Source organism: Danio rerio, chromosome 18 (genome assembly GCF_052040795.2).
Source record: "Danio rerio strain M-AB ecotype USA chromosome 18, GRCz13ab, whole genome shotgun sequence".
NCBI lineage: Eukaryota > Metazoa > Chordata > Actinopteri > Cypriniformes > Danionidae > Danio > Danio rerio.
In genome coordinates, this window is record NC_141038.1 from 15,460,964 (window position 1) to 15,488,292 (window position 27,329).

General features: G+C 33.4%; 1 protein-coding gene across 5 annotated transcripts in view; it reads left to right on the plus strand.

The window, feature by feature from the left end:
* The window catches only part of cdh13 (cadherin 13, H-cadherin (heart)), a 618,570-nt gene that overhangs the window by 540,544 nt on the left and 50,697 nt on the right, over window positions 1-27,329 (plus strand). For all 5 annotated transcript variants that reach the window (XM_087293013.1, XM_087293012.1, XM_087293014.1 and 2 more), the window contains one exon: window positions 24,551-24,693. In XM_087293013.1, coding sequence (XP_087149139.1) covers window positions 24,551-24,693 — 143 coding nt within the window. The remainder of the gene's footprint in view (window positions 1-24,550; window positions 24,694-27,329) is intronic.

Here is a 27,329-nt window from a genome sequence, read left to right on the forward strand (position 1 = left end):
TTAGTTTTATCATAAATAATATATTATTTTATAATAACAAACATATTTATTTATTATTTAATGATTTATTGTAAGTAGTTTATTATATTATGATACCAAAATGTTTTTTATGTTTTTTTTGTAAAAAGTTTATTATATTATAATACCAAACATGTTTATTTATTTGTTTATATATATATATATATATATATATATATAATTTTTTGCTTTATGATTTATTGTAAATAGTATATTATATTATAAAACCATACATATTTATTTATTTTGTTTATTTATTTATTTAAATTTATTTTATTTTATTACATATAGTGCATTTTATGTATATATACATACAATTTAAAAATATAAAAACAATCATAAAAAGTATTATTATGTTATAAATACCCTGTTCTAAACTTCTCACTCATGTACATTATGTTTTTACTTTCACAACACATCATGGAAGTAAAATGAGATGCGAACTGCCATGTTGACATTAACACACTGCTTATTCATTTTGTGAAAGTGAAATGCACTTTAAATGTACAGTACTAAAGATGATTTAATTGAAGTCTGCTGTATGCTTTTATAAGAAAATGTTTCAATGCACATTAGAAATGATATTGTGCATGACTCTTTCTAATAACATATCAATTCATCATCTGGCAGTAATATCACATATCCATTCCTATTTTAAAACAGATTTGAAGGATACTAATTTGTTTGTGCATTTATTTGTCCATACATGCATTTGTGTGTTCCTAAAGATTAAAAGCATGTTAATGGATGCATCTTTGTAAGTGGTGAAAGCTCTTAAGTGGTGCCACTGCTTTTGACACAGCTGCAGTTTGTGGTTGCTTTATAGTTTGTGGCATTCTAGTAAAGCACTCACTTTATTTACATTTATAAATTACAGACATTATACTGCATGATATTTATAGTCAATTTCCACATTTATGTTAGTTGTTCGTGATGTTGCTGCTTGCCTCTCTGTTGATGCATATAAAACAAGTGGTAGTGATAGTGATGTATCTAGTTTAGAGACCTGCATCTGTGGGACCCAATGCTCCAAGTGCAGTGTGGAACAATATTTGATGGTTGAATGCAGGTGCGGACGGTAAGATACTCGTGTACAGTTGAAGTCAAAATTATTATCCCTCCAGTGATTTTTTTTTTCTTTTTCAAATATTTCCCAAATGATGTTTAACAGAGCAAAGAATTCTTTCAAAGGATTTACTATAATATTTTTTCTTCTGAAGAAAGTCTTATTTGTTTTATTTCAGCTAAAATAAAAGCAGTTTAAATTTTTTTAAACAATTTTAAAGTAAAAATTATTAGCCCCCTTAAGCAATATTTTTTTTCGATAGTCTAAAGAGCAAATCATTGTTATATTTTAACTTGCTTAATTGCCCCAATTTGCCTAGTTAACCTAATCAACTTAAGTCTTTAAATGTCACTTTAAGCTGAATACTAGTATCTTGAAAAATGTCTGGTAAAATATTTTGTGTCATCATGGCAATGATAAAATAAATCAGTTATTAGAAATTACTTATTAAAATTATTATATTTAAAAAATGTGTAGGGAAGCTTCTCTCCATTAAACAGAAGTTGGGGAAAGAATATACAGGAGTGCTAATAATCAGGCGGGCAATTGATTCTGACTATAACTGTATGTGCAGATTGTGGGAGAATTCAGTCACTCTTGGGACTCCTGCAAAATGGAAATATCTTAAAATTAGTTTACGTAAAACAAGTAGTCTGTTATTCTCTTCCGCACAAAAGCCACAAGAATGAGTAAAACAACATCTAAACATGTTGCACAATCAAAAAATGACATTTGTTGTTTGTTCAATCCACTTATTTAAAATAACCCGAAACAACACAATTCCTATTTTTTGGGGACAACTTAAATGTTTTATGTTCAATCCACTTTAATTTGTAAAACTAATAACTAACTTAATTCCTTCATGTTGTCCTAACACAAATAGATTTTATTTATTTTTTACAGAAGACAATTTTAGGCTTGCAATTCACATTGATTTATTCAGTTTATTTTATTTTTTAAGCTAAATTTTGAAAATTGGCCTCACAGCAAGAAGGTTGTCGGTTTGAGTACTGACTGAGCTAGTTGGCTTTTCTTTGTGGAGTTTGCATGTGCTCCCTGTGTTCTAGTGGGTTTTCTCCATGTGCTCCGGTTTCCCCCACAGTCCAAACACATGCAGGATAGGTACACTGGATTACTAATATGGCCATAGTGTTTGAGTGTGTGATAGTTTTTGGGTTTATGGAGGAAAACGTGCTGGATAAGTTGACGGTTCATTCAGCTGTGGCGACCACTGATAAATAAGGGACTAAAGGTGGATGTATACAAGTCTGCGTGAAGTGCACGCCTATGGTCTGGCACAGCCTTTGCGCAGTCATATAGGTCTCACTATGGCTGAAACAGACTCTGATACGCACCTCTAAAAGAAAGTAACTACACATTGCAGTGACGTGTAGCACAAGCTCTGTGATTGGCTGGTTTGGTTGAGACGCAAGCCCGATAAAACAATTGTTTACATGTGTCGAGTCCAGTGAAAGAGCTCCCAATGGAAACTTTTGTGTTCACCTTATCATTAAAGTTGTTGCATGTCCGCCCATATTTTAGCCACTTGTTGCATTCAGAAAAAACAAAACACCCTCAAAAAACTCAAAACAGAGAACTATACAAACCTGCCTGCTAGGGTTTAGGAAGTGTTGTTGCAGTGCAACAAAAAAGTATGCAGGTGTATAGATGCACAACTACACGCAAGACGGGCGCTGTGGGTCATGCCGATCACCCAGTCCAAAAGTATAAAGCAGCTTTTAGCTGAAGAAAAATGAATGAATAAATGCGTTTAATATTTGAATTGAAAAGGACAAAAAAGCTTACGTACATTCTGAAGAAGTATTAGGCCAAATGCTCTCCAGCTTGACCACTTGAGAACTCAATGTTTATTAGTATTTTGTTTTATTGCAAAATTACTAGCTTATTGCTAGCTGCTCTGAATGTATTTCTATGTTCTTGCCCATGTTCGTCATTCCGTTTAAGCAAACAAATAAAATAAAACCTCTTTGTTTATTTTCTGTTTGTTTTTTATTTATAAAGGGAAACTAATGAAACAAATAATTGAGTAGTGGAAAGAATAATAAAACTACTCATAAGTTTACCTGTGGCCTTTTGTAAACGGGAGCGAGAAAAAATAATATATATTTTTGCAGGAGTGGAACTGAAAAATTCCTCCCACGCAGGTCTCTAATCTATGATTATTATAATAGACTATTTTGGGATATTTTATAAGTTCTCTCTTATCTCTCATTTGCTGTCCTTATTTGACCGAGCTGCTGTTGTAGGCTCTGCTCCCTGCACTGCGCTTTCCTCTCATTCATTTGTGGTGGTACTGTGGCATTCAGCAATTACTGAAAGATGACAGGTTTTGTGTAGATGAACAGAATAGAAGCCAGTTTTTCACTCATTAGAGCAAAAGGTCTAACTCTGAGGTCACTCGATGTTGAAGATCCTCCTGTATAGGCCATTATCTCCTATTTGTTTCTTGTCCTTACACTTTTTTTCTTCTTTTAAACAGAAAGTGGAACTAAAGTAAGGAAGTGTGGTAAATCTTAAAGCGCCTCTTTTTATACTTTTCATGTTGTGCGTAATGTAACAGTTTGTGCATGCAAAAGGTCTTCAAAGTTTTAAAGATCAAAGTGCCTTTCAAAAGAAAGAACTGTAATTCTGTCGTCTGTAATTCCAGCTTTACTTCCTATATATTTTGCATAACACATTTGCATAATCCCAGTCTATGGACTTCACTGGTTGCACATGAAGACTGTCTGCTTTGACCCTCAAATACTTGTAGTTGTAACTGAGGCTTAGAATAATTTGTTTTGTGTTGTTCACGAGTTGTGAAGATGCTGTTTTTTTTCATTTTTGTGCTAAGCAAATCCCTCTTTGTATACAGGTTTGACGACTCATGTTTAAATTATTACAATACAACTGACACCACCATTACTGTTTGTGTCACTGTATACACAGTAATAAATGCTGAGGAAATTTTTTGAGCTGAGCTTCAGATGTTGTAATTGCATTTGGTTTTTGACATGCGCTTAGTAACATTAGGTAATCTGACCAATCGGATTAGAGTGGGTTCTAATGAAGGAGGGGTTTATACAACATAGGCTCATTCTGAAAATGTACCTCTATATACATTTCTGGAGATCGTGAATTATGTAGCCTGATGTACTTATTGCTGCATTTAATCTTTAAAACAAACTCTACTGGGCAGTATGACTCCATTCCTTTTCGTGCCAGCAGCTGACCACTTAGCTCTGTGTGGACAGCTTTTCAGCTGTTACTAGTTTGTTCAGTGGCTTGCAGTGTATTTGAGATGCAGAAAGGAATTGATGACAAAGATGGGGTTCGAATCCGGTGAAGAATGGCTCCAGAAAGCAGGGTAGACAAACACAAAAGGCAAAAAATAAAATAAACAAGTTAATAAAGGGGTGAGAATGTGGTAAAATCTGAAAATGTGGTTAAAATCAGGGGGCTTTTCTATTTCTGGATTGCTTTTCAAGAAGCTGTTGGTTGGGTTAATAGAAGTAGGTGGGTGCTGGTCAATCAATGCTTTTTAAAATACTATTAGTTGGGTTTGGAGAAGGGGGTAGCGAATGGGTCAGTCAGTCAGTCGACAGCTGCCTCTGGTGGATTTACGTGAAAAGAGCAGATGTGAATGACACTTGTAAGAGAAATTTGGGATCTCAAAAACCATACAAAGTGACCTCTGGTTGGTTAAAATACTCCACAGGAAAAATCATCTAAAGTTATGAAAATTTGACCATGGACATTCTTGCAAGTAAGCAACACTAGTAATGTGCACTTGTTAGAATTTTGTCGCCCCTTGAAACAAGCACAGACATTTGTTTTCCACTCCCACAACTTGCACATTTAATTTAGGTAAAGTTTATTATGAAATAATTTAGAGATGATACATGCTTATGATAGACCACTGCTTGTCCTGCATTAGCTAATACAAGATTCTCCAATCAGAGGATTCCTAACTCACTATAAATAGCAGAGTTTCTTACCTCAGTTATATTTGTTTTGAAGAAGCCCCCTTTTCACCCCTACTCCTCCCTTTTTCCTTGATAGGCAACATGGCAGCCCAGTGGTTAGCATGTCACTGCTTCAAGTCCTTACTAGGCCAGTCAACGTTTCTGTGCGGAGTATGCATGATCTCCCCGTGCTCATGTGGGTTTCCCCAGGGTTCCTCCGGTTTCCTCCAAATATCCAATTAAAACATAAAAATTAAAGAAACGTAATTCAACATTCATCCAACATTCAAAATATGGTATTTGTGTTAAACAGAAGGAAAAAAAACTAATAGACTTGAAACCATTTTAAAAACTTATTTTTGGAGGGGGAGTAAAGTATGGCAGTGTTTTAATTTGTGGGTAATCTATGTGTAATCTTTCCCCAGCTATGGACTAAAACTTTTTAAAGGAAGCATAAAATGGTTAAACATCTCTGGAGAATAGAAATAAAAAAAAACGTTGCCAATATGTATTAGATCCACAGACGTTTGTTGGCGGAACAAATGACAAATTTGTCTATTTAGTTTGCCAAGATTCTGTTCTGCCAAAAAATGTCAGAACGAGAACTCACTGCTAGACTTGTAGATGTACAGCTTCTTGATTTGTCTCCAGGTATGTCAGTTTTGATGTATAACTACATATTTTTTGCAGCTTTGACTTTTTTATCTATTAAATTAATAGGAAATCAATTAGTTTAAGTAATTGTAACACATCCTGCTACCTCTAGATAATGTAAATCTATTTTTTTTCTGTAATTATCAATTTCTCCTTGATTGTAAGTCATTTTGGACAAAAGTGTCTGCTAAATGACTAAATGTAAATATTTTTTGTAATTCCACCTGACTTTTCATATAGAGCATTTATGAGGGGTTGGAAATGTTAATGTCTCTTTGTTTATAAGTGGGCAACAATAAATTAATCGCTAGTGTTAGATGAACTCTATAGTTGCATTTAAGCTTGTTGTAAATTCTAAGCATTGATTAATCACCAGTAATTATACGTGTGTGCATTGTGCCTGTATGGAGGTCTCTATGCCCCTATTCAACAATGCAATACTGTGGTATGACTGTCTACTTTAATTAACGGCAACTCTGCTACTTGCACATCTTGGGAAACTCTCACCGACCCCTTATTCTCTCCCTGAGTTCCTGAAACTTAAAGATTGCCTAAAAAATAATAAATAAAACAAGCAAGCGGGATTCAGAATAATCTCCTCTGAGCTGCAATGAGGTCGGTGACAGCAGAGGAGAGAAGAGTTTGGGCTGGTTCACATCAGGTCTGCTTAAAAGAAAACTCCGCTCTGAAAAACAGAATTAATCATGATGAATGTGAAGACGTACTGTATGGCCCCTGTGACTCCTTTCCCTACAGAGTAAACCATTTTAATCCAAAATACAGTTGGTTTTCCTCATTAATATCATTAATGTCAGTTGCAATTCCAGTCCAGCTTCTTATCTTACAAATAAACATAGTGTTGATGAAACTCCCATGCTTGTTGTTTGTTATTTTGCATTCTGGTACATAAAAAAACTTAGTAAATCTCAAAATCTACCATTATTGAATGGTTTTGAGTCCTTCTTTGCAATAGAAATAAGCAATATTACTGTGTCATTTACTTTCTTTAATAGTTGTAAATAATGCTAGTTTGTTAATTACATTAATAAACCTAATGAAACATTGTAACATTGTTTTTGTGCACCACTGTTCTGTTATATTATATTATATTATATTATATTATATTATATTATATTATATTATATTATATTATATTATATTATATTATATTATATTATATTATATTATATTATATATTTAAAATTTTTCTTTTCGGCCTAGTCTCTTTATTAATCTGAAGCACTGAATCAACCGCCAACTTATCCAGCATATGTTTTATGCACCGGATGCCCTTCCAGCAGCAAAATGCCAACTGACCGAGCCGAGGCTCGAACCAGCGACCATCTTGCTGTAAGGCGTTAGTGTTACCTACTGCACCACTGTGCCACCCTTATATTATATTATATTATATTATATTATATTATATTATATTATATTATATTATATTATATTATATTATATTATATTTTACAGTAATAAAAGTATTGATTTTATTATAATTTTTAAAAAATAATTAAAATAATAAATGAAATAATTATAAAACAATTTAAATAATTATAAAATAATGTAAACGCTAAATTTATATTGTAATATTTTAAATAATAATATAATAATAATAATATAATAATAATAATAATAATAATAATAATTGCTAAGTAAATGAAGCAAATTTACAACAAACAAGCAAATAAATAAATAAATAAATAAGTAAAGTATTAATTTTATATTATTGTTGTACATTGTTCAAAGTCCCAGCAAACTAGTTTTTTTTTTTTTTTTCATTAGTACTTAATAATTATGTGGAATATTGTATCAGGACTGATGAACAGACCCTTCTGAATAATTTTAAACATGCTATTAAACATAGAGACCACCCAAAAATATCCTTGAAACCAGTAAATCATAAAAAAATATTATTTAATCACACCATAAATGACATACGTTTTTGATATTAACATTTTTAATAGAATATGAAGAGTTCAGAAGCAAAAATCTCTAATTGCTGTCTGAAATGCTGTTCTAAAATGAGCATTTAACTCAGGATCCTATATTTGTGTTCAGATATTTAACTTAAAAGGCAATGCAAAGATCATATTATTTGCCATAACAGAAGATTTACTAAACATACACACAAGAGCTTGAGAAAATGTCCGCTTTAGGAGAACACATCAGATGGCATTTAGACTTTCTTGCATCTGAACACTTCATATATGCTTGCCTCTTACTGTGCTCTTTCAACTGCATAGTAGGATACATTTTTGATATTTGGCATGAGTTGTATAAAGGAAATGTTAAGTTACAGTTCTTTCATCTTAAATATCCCTAGAGACACCCCAACAACCAGTCAAAACTCCCTAGCAATCTATACAGCAACCAGTCATATTTGTATACATACAGTATTTTCACACAGTAGCAGAATACTGTTACCAATCCATAACCGTGTCATCAAACATTCTAATGCATCCTTCACTGACCCTAATGGAAGTATATAAAAACCAGGCGCAGAATAGAAAACCCATTTAATGTTCTCTCAGCCAAAATAGATTCAGTTAGGACTCCAATGGGAAAAGGATTCAGGGAGGAAACGAATCTTACACGAACCTAAATGTGTGCCACAGGATACCATTTTGGCTCATTTTCATGCAAATTCACAAAATATAGGCTTGCCCTAAAGAAACAGACAGACTGCAACAAAACTGTATATCCGATCTCTGTTTCCTCTTGACATTAATAATAAGTAGTATGATATTAGTCTAGGAACCAGTTGTGAGAGACAGCTATTATGTGGTTAAATAATTAAAACTATCCAAAAGGTGCCGTCAGGAAAGTCTGTGAGTGGCAAGGCCTCTCTGAAGCACGGGTAAATTGCTAATTGTAGTTCTCAGGCTGTGAGGTCTCACACTAAGCCAGGAAAAAAAGGAAAGAATGGAATAGATAGAAGATGGATTGGTTAATGTGTGTGTGTTGTGTCCGTAGGCATGCCTGCTGATGCCACACCAAGAGCTTTAGTGATTCTCACAGTCTTTGCTTAAGCTTACTGTAATCAAGTGAACGCTGGTCTGAACACATGCTCCACAATCCTCAGTGGCTGAATAAACTTTGCACAGCTTGGCACATCTTTGCTTATGGGAGTCTCAGTTTGAAATAGCATTGTACTAGGAGGTCTTAGGATCTTGTCACGTCCAACTAAATTGCCTTCCAGGGGGTACTTAAGCAGGTTCCAGATGGTACATAGACCTATGAAACAGAAATTACGATTTACCTTTTTCATCATAATGTCTGGTAACACAGTGAAGATCAAAATTTAAGAATTTATAAATGCTTGATTTTTTTTTTTCAGAAAAACTAAGCAAATGTAATTTTGACTTTCAAAATTGTAATTTTAGTTAAGTCTGTCAAAGCGGTTTTAGTAAAGAAGTCTAAAACTAATATAAAATAACTAATAAGTTAAATTAATTGAAGTTATTGACTTACCTATAGTTGGAACACAATTAGTTAACTAATAGTATTGTTATTATTAAGTATCTATCAACTAAAATAACAGTATATGACTATTTAGTTTCAATATAACTACATAATGATATGAAATAGTCACTTAGAATATAACTGAAGTAAAATAATAAAAATCTATGCCATGTATGATTAAGGCAGTTCTGAAGGCAAAAGGGGGTCCAGCCTGGCACTATTAAGGTATACCTAATAAAGTGGCCGAATAACGTCCATCACCGTAGCAAAATAAAAAACAATGTAGAATTCTGTTTTAATGCAGGCTTTAATGAGATAAAATGGGTCTTATGACCAAACCAATTGAGAACCATTACTCAAAAATATGAGAAACCTGTAACATAACAAGCCATCTTTATAGATTCCACAAATCAAAAGTGTGTATGTGTCCATGCGTGAATATGTGTTTGTCTGTATACCAAACCTGTGAGGGCTGTCAGAGGGTTAAGCAACAGAGTGAGATGAATGGATGGTGAGCGACAGTCTGAACTTTAACGAGGAGTTAATGGACAGGCTGGCAGAACGGACTGCACCCACAGAAGGGGTCTGATTCCCTCCGAGTCTGACCACGGCTGATTGATGGCCCATCTTCCCCTGTTTATATTCTCCAGCCTCCCTGTCACATTTATTTCCTTTGTACAGCTCTTTCTGCCAGTATGAACCCAAAATATTTGCAGGGGTGACAACAGCAATTTGTCGCAGACATGAGAGTTTATGGCACAGCTGTTTTTTATCAACCTCTGCTTCTTTGTGCACAGATCTGGGACCTGGCAGATGCACAAGTGGGAGTTTAGTTAAGCCAGTGTGAATGAATCCTATAGAGAGATGTACTTATAACGAGAATGATGTTGTTTGGGAAAGATTTATTTAGTTTTTTTTTTCTTTCTAGGTCTAATCTTATTGCGTCTTCGCTCAGAAAGACATGTCTAACGCAGTTCCAAACCACACAGCCATTGAATTTCAATGGCTCAGAGTAATATCCTAATGGGCGCATCCATCCTATTTTACAAATACTGGGAAGTCAGAGCATTAGTGTAAGTGTGCCGCTTGCCTCGTCCCCGCAGATGTGTGTTTGCTGATAAAGAGGGCTGTTTTTGGGGCCGTAGCATGCAATTCAGAACAGAACAATAAAAATTAGAGCACAAATTAATCTTGGACAAAGTTAAATATCCAGCTCAAAAAAGCCCAACAAAGCATTCATTATTCATCATTTGGGAAGCTAGGCAAACATTTATTATTATTAATATTATTGTTTAGTTGCTAATCTATTAATCTTAATATAGTTTGTCCTTATATAATTATTGTTTAAAAAATCATTCTAAAAATTGTATATATATAGAATTAATTATTTAAAATAATATGTACTGTAAGAGTATGCAAATGTATTCTTATTTATGACTATTAATAATAATAACAATAATAATAATAATAATAATAATTTCAATCATTCATTGCCTTCATTCATTTTAGGTACAGTACAGACCAAAAAGTTGGGCACACCTTCTCATTCATAGAGTTTTCTTAATTTTCATGACTAAAACTGTAGATTTACACTGAAGGCATCAAAACTATGAATAAACACATGTGGAATTATATACATAACAAAAAAGTGTGAAACAACTGAAAATATGCCATATTCTAGGTTTTTCAAAGTAGCCACCTTTTGCTTTGATTACTGCTTTGCACACTCTTGGCATTCTCTTGATGAGAATCTGTTCGTCCCATCCGTTCACCTTTTCGGCGTCACACAAAAACACGGTGGTTGGAACCAAAGATCTTAAACTTGGACTCATCAGATCAAAGCACATGTCAATTCCTTGTGTTCTTTAGCCCAAACAAGTCTCTTCTGCTTGTTGCCTGTCCTTAGCAGTGGTTTTCTAGCAGATATTCTACCATGTAGGCCTGATTCACACAGTCTCCTCTTAACAGTTGTTTTAGAGATGTGTCTGCTGCTAGAACTCTGTGTGTCATTGACCTGGTCTCTAATCTGAGCTGCTATTAACCTGCGATTTCTGAGGCTGGTGACTCGGATGAATTTATTCTCTGCAGCAGAGGTGACTCTTGGTCTTCCTTTCCTGGGGCAGTTCACATGTGAGCCAGTTTCTTTGTAGCGCTTGATGGTTTTTGTGACTGCACTTTGGGACACTTTCAAAGTTTTCCAAATTTTATGTATCAATTCTCTTCAATGTATAAATAAATAATATTAGATCATTTAATATAATCCTTATTTAAGATGTAATATTTATGTAAACAGAAATAATAATAATAATAATAATATTAATAATAATAATAATAATAATAATAATCAATAAAGCTGCAAGCAGCAATTAGTGGCCAAGCACTTTATAGGCAAAATGACCAAGAGGCATAAAAAAGCAAGTTCAAAAGCAACAAGGTTAGTATGGAGCATCAGACAAAGTGAAACAATGAGGTTTTTGAATTCATTTAAAGTATATAATGGCCAACAGACAAATTAGCTGACCTGGGAAAATCAGACATTGTCGGACTCGGCATGCTCTGCCAGATGTAAAGAGACCAATTTTAGGAATTTTGGACAAACCGTTGAGAATTTATAAGCAAAAAAGCTTTTTTTGTATCTCTTGACTACTAGGGGCAGTGTTCCAAAACCTTGCAGATATCCTCAGAACATAACTGTCATAAGCCACACCAAGTTTGGTGTGAATACGACAACACGGTACAGAGATATCGCCTCAAGTCCGTTTTCTTTTTTTTTTTTTTTTTTTTGCTAGATTTGTTTGCAAGTTAAAGTGAAAACGGTTGGTCTAATCAACCGTTTTCAAACAGACACCGGGCCTTGGACGAGTTTGATAAAATAGGTGTTGTTGAGTAAAATTTAAAATAGTGAAAAACGTCACATGAAATCATATGGAATCGGACTGAACACATAATCAAAGTTTTAAAAAATCATATTCCTATTATATAATACATACAGATTGCCAGTCAAATTAAATCTACCTTTTATTTTTTGATCTGCATTCCCATAATTCTTTACTGGAGAAGTACTTTACTGTTTGCATCAGAATTTATGGCCAAAAGTCTGAGAAATGCTCTCCCGCAGCAGAGCAGAGGCATTGTTTGCATCGCTCCCCTGTTCTCCATTAGAAGGCAGCGTGGAGTATGGCCATTTTGGCCTCTGGACTCTCACAGTTATACAAGAGCATAAATATGCACGGCACCCCGGGCTCTCTTCAGGCCTGACACATCATCAAACGGTGCAAAGAGTGAAAAGACTGTGAAAGGTGTCTCAAGGAAACACTTTTCTATCATTTGAGAGTGGGTTTAACAAAAACAAACAAAAATACTTTCTGTTTCTGGGGGGTTTCTAATCTGAAAAGTCCTAACCCTGGTGAAATGAGGCTGTGGGTATCTGTTAGCAGTTACTTTAGTGTGCTTGTGGTTAAAATAGGGGTGTTGTGTTTTTTCTTTTTTTTTTCTTTTTTTTTTTTTTTTGATAGGTCTGGTTTTTAGTCCAGCTGTGAGACTTGTGCTTGGTGACATTAACATTAGTAGTGGTAGTAGAAATAGATGTAGTTGTTGTTGTTGTTGTTTTATGATGGAATAAATGTCATTTTATTTAGTTTAATTTAGTGTCATTTTAATGTAGTATTTAATTTATAATAATATAAATGTTTAATAATAATGATAATTATATATTTATAATAATAATAATAATAATTATTATTATTATTATTATTATTATTATTATTCTTGTTATTGTTGTTGTTGTTGTAGTTGTAGTTGTAGTTGTAGTTGTTGTTGTTGTTGTTGTATTATTATTATTATTATTATTATTATTATTATTATTATTATTATTATTATTATTATTATTATTATTATTATTATTATTATTAATTTATGTCTTCCAAAATAGTACAATATTAATTTTCAAAATATAGTTTTGTTAAAATATTTTATAAATGAATTTATATTTTCAATAAATGTGTACTTTGTTTTGTTTTTAAGTATCTAGTAATCTAATCTTAAACAATACATGATATAATACATTACATTTCAAAACACTGAATTATTTGAAATAAAATAATACTATTCATTCATACATATTCATATTTGTGTAATATTAACTACATATTAAAACAAATATGTTAAAACAAACTTAAAATAACATGAATAAACAATTTCAAAACTATTTGCTAGAACTGTCCTTTTAATATTTTAGCAAAACATTTACATGTTTGCAGTTATTCAATGTCAATTATTGTTCGCAAAAATAAAACTATCAAGAATCATATCAAACATATTTTTTTAGTATGTGGTAAGTTTTAACTGCACTTTTTTATATTATGGTGATTTTCTTACCTACTGTTTTAGCATTTCATAAACTCACAACCTCGTAAATCCCCGATGTACACTGATGTATTGTTTTGATGTGCACATTCAATATTTTACTTTAATGATATAAATAATCCTAATAAGATGTTTTGTTTGTTTAGTCTACAGTCATTTTGTTGATGAGACTGCACACATACAGTACAAAGCAATTTCAAGTTGTTTGTGCAGAATTTTACAGCATGTCTTAAACAATTGCTGTCACATATTGGAGGCTGGAGCCTTGTTACCGTAGCCAAAAAAACATCAAGATGCATAAAGCAAGAGACCCGTAGAGCTCTGCAACAGGATTAATGACCAGGCTATCTTTAAGACCGTCCACACACTCACCAACTTACTTTCTAACAAACTAAATTGGATGCTGATGAAACATGTGGCTTATTTGTCTTTCCTTTCACTTTGAACTTCAGAACTGAAGAAAGTCCAACCCAGATTCTCCTTGGTCTTATTTGTGTCGTCTAAAATGCTTTTTTATGAATTTAATCAAAAGTGGACGATGCAAAATGCAAATGTAAATTGGGTCTAAAACGCTCTGGGCTTTTTCACTTTTACCAGAATATTTGGACCACCCACTGACCCAAAAACTCTGATCGATTTAGATATTTAATTATTCAGAACATCTTATACTCATAATGTCCATGACTTCAATCTTACCCTTCTAAACCAGTCAGAGAACATTTTTTTATGTAAAATGTATATTGTTAATGTATGTATGTTTTTAAAGGTAGTTAAATAGTTTACACAAACATAAAGATCTGTTATCATTCATTTACTCACCTTTCACTTGTTCTAAACCAGTTTGAGTCAAATACAAAAGAAGATATTTTGACGAATGTTGTAAAACTTTAACCATTAATACACATAGCATCATAAAAATAATACCATGGAAGTCAGTGGTTACCAGTTTCCAACATTCTTTAAAATATATATATATATATTGTATTCAACAGAACAAATTACCCAAACTGGTTTGGAACAAGTAATGGGTGACATAATTGATGACATAATTTTCCATTTTGAGTTAACTAACTTATAAGTTATTATAACGTTATTATTGATTTATTATCACTTGTTTTATAATGGGTGGCACGGTGGCTCAGTAGTTAGCACTGTCGCCTCACAGTAAAAAGGTTGCTGTTTGAGTGCTGTTAAGTATATGCCGGAATAGTTGGTGGTTCATTCCGCTGTGGTGACACCTGATAATCTGGGACCAGGCCAAAGGAAAATGAATGAATGAATGAATACATGCATGCATGTTGTGTTCTATGCTCCATTCATTCATGAGCATTGTCTACCTTGGTCATTCACATTTGTGGTAACATCAGCCTCCACATAATCTACTAGAAATTATTATTTCAGGACATTCCATAATAAATCAAATACTGTTTTTTGGAAGGTAAGAATGTATTTTGCCAATTACATAATTAAACAATAAGGAGCCAATTAGGAAATGTTTTGGCCAAAACCATCCTTACACACCGGTATAGTGACAAAGCAGGTTTCTTTCATAGTATAAATGGCCGTGTACTTTTAATAGGCACAAATAAAATCAAGAACGAATGCTCTCTCTATTTTTTGGCTACATATAGTTTCTGACAAAAATACTAAACTTTTTTTTGCTTTATCTATTCGTTTACATGACAATGTTGTTTTTGGGACTGAAAACTTTGGCTTATTTCCTGCTTTATCAGGGGTCGCCACTGCAGAATGAACCACCAATTACTCTAGCAATTGTTTTACGAATGCTATTTTAGCCACAAACCAGTAATAAGCGTACAACCTTGAGTGCTGAGAAACATCAATATACTCATGGGCTTATTATAAGATAAAACAAAAAAGACAACAAAAACTATGCAGAGGGGGAAAACATTAACAAAACAAAATAAACAAACAAACTTGAATGGGCTGGCTTGGAAAAGCACGGCTGGACATAATTAGACAAGACAAATATGACGACAAACTAGCCTAGAACACCAGACATGAGAAGACTATAAGGAGAAAGGATCAACAAGCAAACAGGTAGTGAACTAAAAATGGGTTAACAAGAAGGGTGGGACTAGATAATAGATGGGAGAGCACATGACACAAAGAAACAATACAAGCCATATGTTCACGTAAAACAAGACTAGAACAGGCAGCCAATGAGAGGTGTCATTAATCGCGGGTTCACATGAAACACAACACTAAAGCACTTGGCCACATTGTAAATACAGAGCCACATGCTTTGACACAAAACCAAGACGAGACAGAACATAAGACATGAGTACACAATAAATAAAACACTTACTGTGCACTCACATATGCGACGTGCATGTTCCAATCCCAGCAACAACCAAAACCAACTAGACTGAGGTGCTGAGAATAGAACAGCATACCACCGACACAACTAACACAAGAGTAAGCGAGCACGCATCAACCAAGCCTCACTCAAAATCGCGCATTCACAACAACAACAAGAGAAATAGACCGAGATTGGATGCATTCTGTCTCGACCCAGCAACCTTCTTGCTGTGAGACAATCATGCTAACCATTTAGACACCGTGCTGCCAGACTGAAAACTGTAAACAGGTTTTAAAGTAAAAATTTTTTGAAAACACCACTATTGTCGTGTCTGTGTAAACACCCGAAAAAGAAAGCCTTAGAAAACGATGACATCATGTGCATGCATAGTACCAAATTCCCTTTAATGCAAGTCATTTCACTTGGCAGCCATCTTTGAAACACCTCTCAGGGAGTATGTTCAGAAATTCTGTTTGAACGGGGAAACATCAAATACTCCAAAACTGCTTGTCAAGCTTACGATTAAATTCCACATTAGGACTAGGGTTGTAACAATATACCGGTATGACGGTTTACCACGATTTGAACGTGCACGATTATCATACCATGAACAATTGCATATCAACGGTTTTAACCCTTAAAGACCGAGACAGCCGCCCGTGGCTAAAAATAAGTATTGCTCTTAAATGTTTAATAACTTTTGATCCGCTGATCCGATTCATACAATTCAAAGATTGGCATAAAGAAGAGAGTTCAGCTTTCCAGTGCTGTATCACATAACATTCGCGGACTTTCAGAGGCTCCGGAATCAGTGCGGTTACGTCATCAACATTTGACAACGCTGATTTGACAAAGAAACGCTCGTCACTGTGTCTCCGGACAAATCAGACATGATACATTGATGCATTGTCCCTCCTCCATGCCCAGATTGGTTCAAACTCGCTATATCACAACCAATAAGCATAGGTTTCGCTTTTGTTTGTGGACCAAGCTTTTTGAACAACACGGAATGAGAGATACATTTATGCGCGGCTAAATAAAACGCAAAAAAAAAACAAGTTTTGCATGAAATAATTCTCATACTAAGTACTTTTGCATGCACAGCAGCACAGAAACATGACAAAACAGTGACACAGCAAAGACGAACTGCTGCTCTTGCTGTTTTCAAAAGACGCAAATGAAGATGCAGCTGTCTGTCTGCATTGCAGACAACCATATCCAAATCCATATCGATAGACAACCATATCCATGCTGGCACATAAAACCTAAGGATGTTCCATATTGAATCTAGTTTCGTTATGTAACTATTTATAGTATAGTAAATATTTATATCTATTTTTTACTGAGGATTTGCACCATGTTTATTTGGACTTTATTTGGACTTTGACACATTATTTATTATTTTCTTATTTTTATTTGTTCATTGTAAGTGGTGTTGTTTATAGTAACTATAAAATATATTATTTGGAAAAAGTCAAATTTGCTTCACTGTTCTATTATTTTGTAACATTTGTAACATACCGTATACCGCGAAACCGTCAAACCGTGGTATTGTTTTAGACGATTATCATACCGTGAAAAATTCATACCGTTACAACCCTAATTAGGACTCAACAATAAAATAACACAACAGCTGTCTCTTTAGTTTCATTTAAACTTAAACATTTTATTCATGAACTTTTTAATCACTCAAAATCTACAGAAACTAACATCTGGTCAAAGCTCCTCCCCAGAGAATTGTCAGTCTGTATCGACACAATGATTGGCTCCTGTACTAGAGGGTGGGGCTTTATTTGCTAAATTGACCATTACACTTTTCCCCATTGAAAACTATATGAGTGACATGTCCTGTGTATTCTACATTCTTTGATAGTACGATAGTCTTTGATAGTGTGATAGTAAGGCAAGCTCAAACTTTTCTATTTATGGCTACATCGTTGTAGATTAAATGTAGCTTCAGTTGACCACCTGTGATGTGTTCACTGATGTGATGTTTATAACAGGTGGAAACAGGGATTTTAAGACATGCTAGCAAAACACAGGCAGCTACAGACAGCTTTGTTCAAAAGAATTTGTGGTATCCTTCAGTATGTGTTGTAATTTACATCAAAGTACCTCCTAATGTAAACTCTTGCATCAGCCAAAGCCTTGATTATGGGTGAAAAGAATTTGACAGCTTATTTATGGTCATTAGTATGTATCATTATAGATAACATATTAATTTGCATAATGTGCTTTTAATGACAAACTAATTACGTTGAGAAGAGGCTAATAGAGTGAAGCACTGTGTGTAGATTTAACAAAAAGCATCGTTGATGAGTTTTCTACACAATACTTATGATCAAGTGTCTGAACCACACCTACTATTTCAAATTCTCAAAATGCCTGATTTATAGCATTGTTGAAGGCCTGATGAGAGATTCAAGAAGTTAGCTATCCATTTGTTTTTGTGTCAGTATATGAATAGCCAGTTTTTGAGGGTGTACTGATGAAATTAATCATTATCATTATACAGTGAAGTCAGAATTATTAACCCTCCTTAATTATTAGCCTCGCTGTATTTTTATCCAGAAAGAAAAAAAAAAAATTCAGCATATTCGGAAACAAAATATCTTTAATAACACATTTCTAATAACTGATTTCCATCTTTGCCTTGATGAAAGTACATATTATTTTACTAGATATTTTTCAAGGTCCACCTAAGTTCATCTCAATTTTTCAGAATGCCGCAAGCACATCGCAAGTCACGTGACAAGAACTTTTTTTTTACAGTATTGTGTTCTGCATCCTGATTGGCTGTAGACCTGTGTCAATCAATCTTCTCTGTCTCCTGTACAATACAGAATGCAGAATACTTGCCAAATTAACACAAATCTTCGATCGCTAGCAGTGTGAGTTCCAACAAGGATGCAAAAAGGGTTAAATTAAATATGTTGGCTAATGGATGTTGTCAGTGGAGTCAGTACAACATCGTTTCCTCATCCATGAAATTATTAACCTCAAGGGGGCTAATAATATTGTTAAAATTTTAATAATAATATTGTTTAAAAAAAATTTAAATAGTTAAAAAAAAATAAAAACTGCTTATTCTAGTCGAAATAAAACAAATAATATTTCTACAGAAGAAAAAATATTATAGGAAATACTGTGAAACATTCATTGCTCTGTTAAACATCATCTGTAAAATATTTTGACTAAAACTGTATAAAGAATACAAAGAATGTGATAGGCTTGACTTAAAAGTGTTAACAGAATTTACAGTAAAAAAAAAAAAAACATTGATGCTTGGAATAGAGATCTGTGTCAAAAAACCAGCTGACATGAAACTGTCATGCATTTCAAATATTTGCATTTTGCATCTTTATGTTTGTCAATGGATTTTTTTTTCCCTGGATAATTTTACTATTATACATAAAAAAAAGTCACACTCACTTTTTTGATATTTGTACCCCTGTGTGCTTGTACTGTATGCATCTTTGTATGCTTGTCAATGCCAAACAAAGCTGCTTCCTTATCCAGCCACATAAAGCTATTGACTGCGTTTACAGCCTTTGTGACACACTCCAGGTCAGAAAACGTTTCTCTAACAAATGCCAGCTGATTTTACAGGAGAATTACAAACTGTTGGCTTGAGCATCTGAGTCAGGATGTGAGGTTTTTGTACCCAGAGCAGCGTGATGGTAATCTCATGCTAGCTTGTTTCCGAGAGCTTGTCCTCGTGAATCAGAGGATGCTTTTCCCTCCCTGAGATGTGTTATGATAGAACGTTGATAAGATAGAATGGCTTCATGAAATGTGCTTTTTTATTGTCAAAAGCAGTGTGAGGTGGGAGGAATGGAGCTAAAGCTTGTCTATCTTGTTCTTAACTGAACTTGTATAGCATACTGTACAGTACATATTGTTTTTAGAAAGGTTTGTATTTATTTTTAGATATCCATGTTGGTCATGATGTACTGTAAGAATGGCTATTTAACTGCAGCCGTTCTAAGTGTAGTTCTGCCAAATGACTAGAAAGAACCAGAGCAGAAAAGAGCCAGTGAACAAAAGACTAAAGTAGAAAAGGACCAGAAGGAGCAAAAGTCCAGAGCCCCCCCCCCCCCCCCCCCCCCAATGGTTTTACATTTTTGTTTATTAATTAACGAATGCACATAGTAATCTTCATCCTTTCAGTCACACTTTACTTTAACATTTCATTAGTGAACGGTAGTTATTTTTACTTACTTTTTAATTACATATACTAATATGAACTAAGAATGTACATCATTTAATATCATTTAATAATGATAGTCCAGCATTTACTAACACATTATTAATATCCAAATATATCCTTCTTAGCATTAGATCATGCACATAATTAACATGAACTGACAATGAACGACTTTATTTACATTTACTAACATTAACAATGATTAATAAATACTGTAATAAAAGTTTTGTTCATTGTGTATTTGTTCGTTTTATGTATCTTAGTGATTATGTTACCCAACATGCACTAATTGAATCTTACTTTAAAGCGTATATGTCAAAGTTACAGGAACTTCATTTTTAATTTTTAACAAAAAATGTAATACATATTACAGTATTATACCTGTATTATACTATATTTTAATATGCAAAACAAAATTTGCCACAATTTTGGTGTGTCTGTGTTGTTTTCCATACATTTGTGTCATGTGATTTCTCATGTTGTTTTCTATGTGCTTGTGTTTATGTCATCTGATTCCTTTGTTCAGTTATCCTGCCATTCGTTAGTTTCATTAGTTCCACCTGTGTCACACCCCTATATGTATTCAGTTTAATCATCATGTATTTAGTTTAGTCTCAGACCGCCCTTGCTGCAGTCTGTGTCACAATGACTTACTGGACCAGGTAGGTTACACCCATACTACTTTAACCAACAGCTCATTCTAAAAACGTAGCCCTATATACATTTCTGGAGAACGCAAATTACGTAGCCAGAGGAACATGTGGCTGCGTTTCGTTTTTAAAATGAACGCTACAGGGCGGTGTGATGTTGTTACCAGCTGAACGGCTTTTCCGCTGTTACCAGTTAAAGCAGCTCATTGCATATGTTGGAGGATTTGAGATGCAGAGCAGAGGTGACAGTGATGACGGGGTTCAAGTTTCTTAAAGCAGGTAGGACAAAAGCAAAAGTCAAAACAAAAAATAAACAATTAAATAGCATGGTGATAATGTGAGAACCTGGTAAAAAATCAGGCTGCTGCTTTTGCTTTTGAAAAAACTATTCGTTGAGTTTTGGGAAGAGAGTGGGTTGGGTGGGATCAGTCGTTTAGTCAGTCAGTTTGTCAGTCAGTTGACAGCGGCCTCTGGTGGATTTACATGAGAACAGCAGGCACAAATGGCACTCGTGAAAGAAATTTACCTCCTGGGACGTATTTGGCACAAATGTTTATGGAGGTAAATAATCAGAATGAGCCTGGGTTGACTATGACTGTTGGGTTTAGGGTTGGGAGTAGGTGATTGTCCATTACGTAATAGACCTGGTCCAGTACGTCTTTAAGCCGCGGGCTACAGCGAGGACCGTCTCTCATGGCTTGTGTGTTTATACAGTCCTGTAGATTTCAGTTCAGTCCTGGTCCAGTATTATATTGTCATTTTGATCCTCTGTGTCTTCCTGTTCCTGGCCTGTGAGTGTTTTTGTAAATAAATCGATGTGTTTTGAAAATTCCTTTCATCTGTACTTTTGTGAGGGTGCTTAACCGTGATACAATTATAGCAATAACAACAGTAGACTTTTTATTTCTAAATCTTGAATGCAGCATGTCTACTGTACAAATGCAGTGTTTATAATAAAATGTTAGAAAAAAAAAGATATATATATATTTTTTTTACAGATTGCCTAGAGCATTATAAAATTAGGGGGGAAATTCAGTTTTTGACCTCTTTAAAAATTAAAGATTATTATAACAAGAAATAGCTTGCAGTATAGAGTCATTAAATCACCTGTGCCTCTTCATTTCCCACTTCTGTTTTTGCTTTAGTGAGCAAATCCAATTTTCTGAACCTCTTAGGACAAAGAAAAAAAAAATCTTTGTTGTGTGAATGTTTGTGTTTCTTTTGGGAAAGTTATCTTAGTCAGCAAGGCTTTTTAGAAGAACAAGAGAAAAAAAAACCTTTGTGAAAGAGTCTCTACGGGTGTCCTGAAAGAAGCAGAGCTGAAGAACTTGGCATTTCATTTGGTGTGTTTGTTTTTCATTTAGCCTGTAAATCAAGGACTCAATTCCAGATTTCAGCAAAATTTTATTATTATTATTTTTTTTTTTTACTGAGTAGTTCATACCCATTTTTTTAAGGTGTTCTGGTAGGGTCGTGCCTGAGATATTATCACTTGGTTACTCAATTACAAAACGGCTCATTACTCTTAGAGGTGTTGCTGCGGGTCATTTATCACTCCTGCATGTTTCGGGCGTTCATCTTCTTGCTCCATTTCTTCTTATTTCACTTTCAGCTGACCTTCCCGATAACCCATCAGCACTCTGTAGAGCTAATGCCCCAGGTCATGTTGCTTAATGGTTGAAAATCTGGACTGGGAACTAAGAGGTCGTAGGTTTGAACGCCACAAGCTGTAATCCATGAGCTGTCAGCAATGTGTTCTCGAGCAGGGCTCTTGGTTGGTCTAAGGGGATTTTTCCTATAATAGGTGGACAAATCAGCTGAAAGAACTTTTGAAATTGTTTCATTTTGGTAAACTTTTAAAGTGTGACCTGTGGTAAAAGTTGCATGCTGTATACTCTGTAAACAATGTTAAACCTTATAGGATTTCACCTTCAATAGAACTATTGGAATAATGTAATGGAATAATGACAATAATTACTGTCATTTCAAAGGTTACTTCAGTTTTTAGGGTTATGGTTATGAAAAAATTGTTGCTATGCTCTGGAAAAAAAAAAGAGTATAAAAAGTCATGGTAAAAACCTTTTAAAGTTTTTTTTTTTTTTGTACTTTTTAATTTTATTTTTCATTGCAAAAACCTTAATACAGTACTACCTAAATCCTTACAAGAAGAGATAGACCACATATCAAAGTTCTTTTGGAAGTGCTTTATCAAAGTGAATTCATCTTACTACAAAACAAAACTCAAAACCCTACCTAATAATATGAGGCATGCATGAATTACATTTACAATCATTGAAACTCTCTGGGACGAATATTAAACATTGAAGCAAGGTGTACATGGACAGTAAAACCAAAAGAGACATTATAAAATAATTATAAGAAAATTGTAAAATAATTAATGAAATAAAATGCATTATTGCATTAATTAACATACAGTATTCTTGTAAATAATTCATCTAAATAATATAAAATAATATAAATGGTTCCCAAATCTTGTTAACAACAGACAATTTGTCACATCTCAGTTCTTCTAAGTGTAATATACATTACTGTATTTCCAAATGATCTAACCCAAATTTCAAAGATGGGGACAGCAAAAGATATTCACATTTGTAAAATGTTTTTTTTTTTTTTTTTTTGCTATACACATACAACATATAACATTGCTTGTGTTTAGTTTCTAATGCAAGAACTGTCCTCTGCTCTTCAAAGTAAAATACTAAAAAAAAATACTAAATACTAAAAAAATACTAGGATCAAGTTCCAGATGTATTGAATACACTTCAGAAAGAAATTCAAATATATTTTTCCTGAATGGTTGTAGTTTACTGCATGACCACAAAGGATGAAACAGAGTTTCTGTTGACACTTTGCACTTATTACAACAAGAAGAGATTGTTGGCAATATGTTATGAAGTTTTGATTTAAAATAATGGAGCCTATGAATGACCTTATATTGGATCAGATGATGTCCTGCGTTCACAGAAAATTTATGTACATTACTCAAGCATTTTTTCCAACTGTCATCACAAATGTAAATACCCATTACCTCTTTTCAGTCATGTCTTATTTTATCTGTACTGCTGTCCACCTTCTCCAATGGTATAAACCTTTTAAAGTTAAAGAATAAAATGAAATGACAAAATATGTAATGTCATTTTAACAATAAAAGAATGTAAAATGTTTAGGTAAAAAAAAAAGTGTAAATGTAAAATATAAAAAAATTGTATATTTAGTTACTACAGTATGTGCTGTATCTATAAAAAAAAGTAAGAAATCTAAATGCCAAAATTATATTTATTTAAAAGGTTAAAAAATAATAAAACATCAAGTTTAAAGGGGCACAGATAAATCATATGCAAATTAAATGTCTAACATAACTAGTAGATATAGTTAATTAATATAAAGTTCAATATAACGACAAATAACATAAGATCAAAATCCAAAATAAGCTAAATTAATATAATTTGTGGGTTACAGTAGAACTCAAATTACTTCTAAAATAGTCTACTGGAACTCATTTTGGAGCTCCTCTGATGACCTGTTAACGCAAGAAAGCAAAAACCAAACAACCAGAACTTACCAATCACAAACCTATAACAATATGTTGTTAAATTAATGTTGTGTTGCATTATTGTATACTGTACATTGTTGTATATTGCATTATTTCAATATATTTCAATGATGTTTTCATTCATCTGTTAAAATCTTTTATTTCTAAAGTTTGATTTATCATGTTGCTACCATATATTTACAGCAAAGTTCTGCTGTTTTTGTTTTTCTTTTTTTATGTAATTTGTAGTGTATGTAACCATATGTAACCGTTGTGTCTCTCAGGTTTGCAGTGTTGAGAGATCCAGCAGACTGGCTAATCGTGAACCCTTTCAAAGGCAATGTTACCACCAGAGCCATACTGGACCGCGAGTCTCCACATGTCCACAACAACCAGTACACCGCTCTCTTCTTGGCAACAGACAACGGTAGGACTGTTTTTATCTATTTTGTGCCTGGTTTATTATTCAATAAGATTAACTATGATGTTATAACATATCATATAAGGTTCAAAGCAGTGATTATGATTATGTTTCATTCGCAACAAACAACTTGCTAATATTTGGAAAAGTATAGAGAATGGATTTCACAAGAACATGCTGGGTCATACACAACATTCAATTCAAAAGGAAAACATATATGTAAATGTATATGTTTAACCTATTGTATACCATAATATGTGTCAGATATCTGTGACAGACAGACACAGATAATAAAAATGACAGAATTTATTTTTCTTTTGATTAAATGTACTAAAAATAGACCTCATAATACACTGTTGATCAAATATTAGTTAATTAACGGGTCCCATATTTCATGTTCTCCATGTTTTTTTCTGATTATTTGCCGTTTTGAATTGTTTTATTGAATGTGTTTCTCTGCTCTGTCGACTTTTGATGATGAAAACTCAGCTGTGCATTTCATCAAAGTGGCTATTACTAAAGTTTTAGTGGTTTGAAACAATATATTGTATTATAAATAATATATATATATATATATATATAGAATTAAGTCTGTAAAATACCAGAAAAAAAGTACTGGCAGGTGACAATTTACAACATCAAACTAGACAATAAATAATACCAAACTATTCAAAATGGCAATAAAAGTTTTTTTTTTTTTTTCAAACTTTTTAACATCCAAAGGTGTTGGAGGAAAGATTAAACATGAATCACAAAAAGCATTTTTACAGTGTAGATGTACTATGTTTTTTCTTTGAAACATTTTCCTTTGATTTAAGAAAGAAATACTGACTAAGCCTGTCTTATTAAGATTGTGCCCTGGGGGCTTCATGTGATAAAAATGATGTCAAACTCAAAGGCTCAGAACATTGAAATGTTTCTGAGATGTCAGATCAAGCAGAGTGATTTTACATGCATCACTAATACATTTGACTGTGGAAAATGTCATGAGGTGTCTAAATAAAGGCCAGCCATCGGAGCTGCGCATAATTGCCACTAAACCTTCACTAAATGGCGTTGACACTGCAAATACAATGCCATTATTCTTTTGTCTCCTTGATTGCTGCTGAAACTGTGCCAATATCACGGTGAGCCTCTTTTCTAGGGTTCTCTATGCAAGTCATCAGGCATGCTTAAAATGGTCACGTGGCTGCGGATTATTCTCTCACCACAGGAAATTACACGCTTCTGCAGGTCAGAGAACACAGGCGTTGCATTAGTGCTCTCTGGGTAGTGTAGTAATTTCTCTCACTTGGCATAAACAACATTTAATTAACCTCCGAATGAGTCACTTCTCAATGTCACGTCATCTGACAGGGACCCTCAGAGGTATTAGAGGAAAAAGAAATGTTTCCTTACCCATCTCTCTCTCTCTCTCTTTCTCAGTTTGTTTGTTGGATTTGGCATTTGAGAGATGACAGATCTATTAAAGAAAACAAGCCAATCAAAACACAGCTCCGAAGTGCCCATATTTATAGCTTTTCAGTGTAATTTTGCTGGGAGCATTTATATTCATATGTGCTTTTAACCGCGAGGAGTATATGCACTTTTGAATACAGGTTGTGTTTGGAATCACATATAATCAATCTACTCATATCATGTTTGTAATGCGCAAACTGTGTGATATGCAAATTCAGATTTTCTGTATGCCGTCAATACCCATATGACCCACATTTGCCAAACTGTGCCGATTGTACACAATGGCCGGAGTGCAAAATATCACAAAGCAGTCTGCTCAAATATTTCCAGTGGATTTAATTATTTATTTATTTATTTATTTATTTTTTATTATTTATTTATTTATTTTTGACTGGTTATTTGATTGGACTGCCAAAAGCCAGCATGAAACAGCATTTGCAAGCTATTTTATGTCCATAATGTGACATATGTTTGAGTGAAATAGGATACAAAGAGGGGGAAAAAGTAGGACAGCACTTGATTTTATCTACTGGGAATCCACTAAAACTGTGTATTCCAAAACAGAATGACGTTTTCAGCTACTGAAGCTAAAACTTTCATTATATTTCTGTTCATATTTTTACATACTCTATTTGAAGTTTGAGCATTAGGTTCAGTAGAACATTATTGCAAAATGTTGGCTGCACAGACGCAATTATTGCAAGTATAAGTAATGTTGAATATACCAATATAAATATACAAAATCATTAGCCTTTCTGTGTAATTTTTATTCTTTTTAAAATATTTTTCATCTGAGGTATGAACCAACCATCTGAATCAACTAAATTTGGCTATAATACATTTTTTTAAATGTTTCTTAAAGCTATTTTAAGGTAAATATTATTTATTTATTTATTTATTTATTTATTTATTTATTTATTTATTTATTTATTTATTTATTTATTTATTTATTTATTTTTATTATTTTTATTTATTTTATTCATTGTTTGTTTGTTTGTTTTTGATTGGTTATAGAACAAACCTCTGTTATCCGATGACTTGCCGAATTAACTAGTTAAACTAATTAATATAGTTAAAAAAATAGAAAAAAAATTATATTATTTAAGCATCTATAACTTTTTTTGTTTTGTTTGTTTGTTTGTTTGGAGCATTATAAACTCTCGATGAATGTAGACCAATGAATG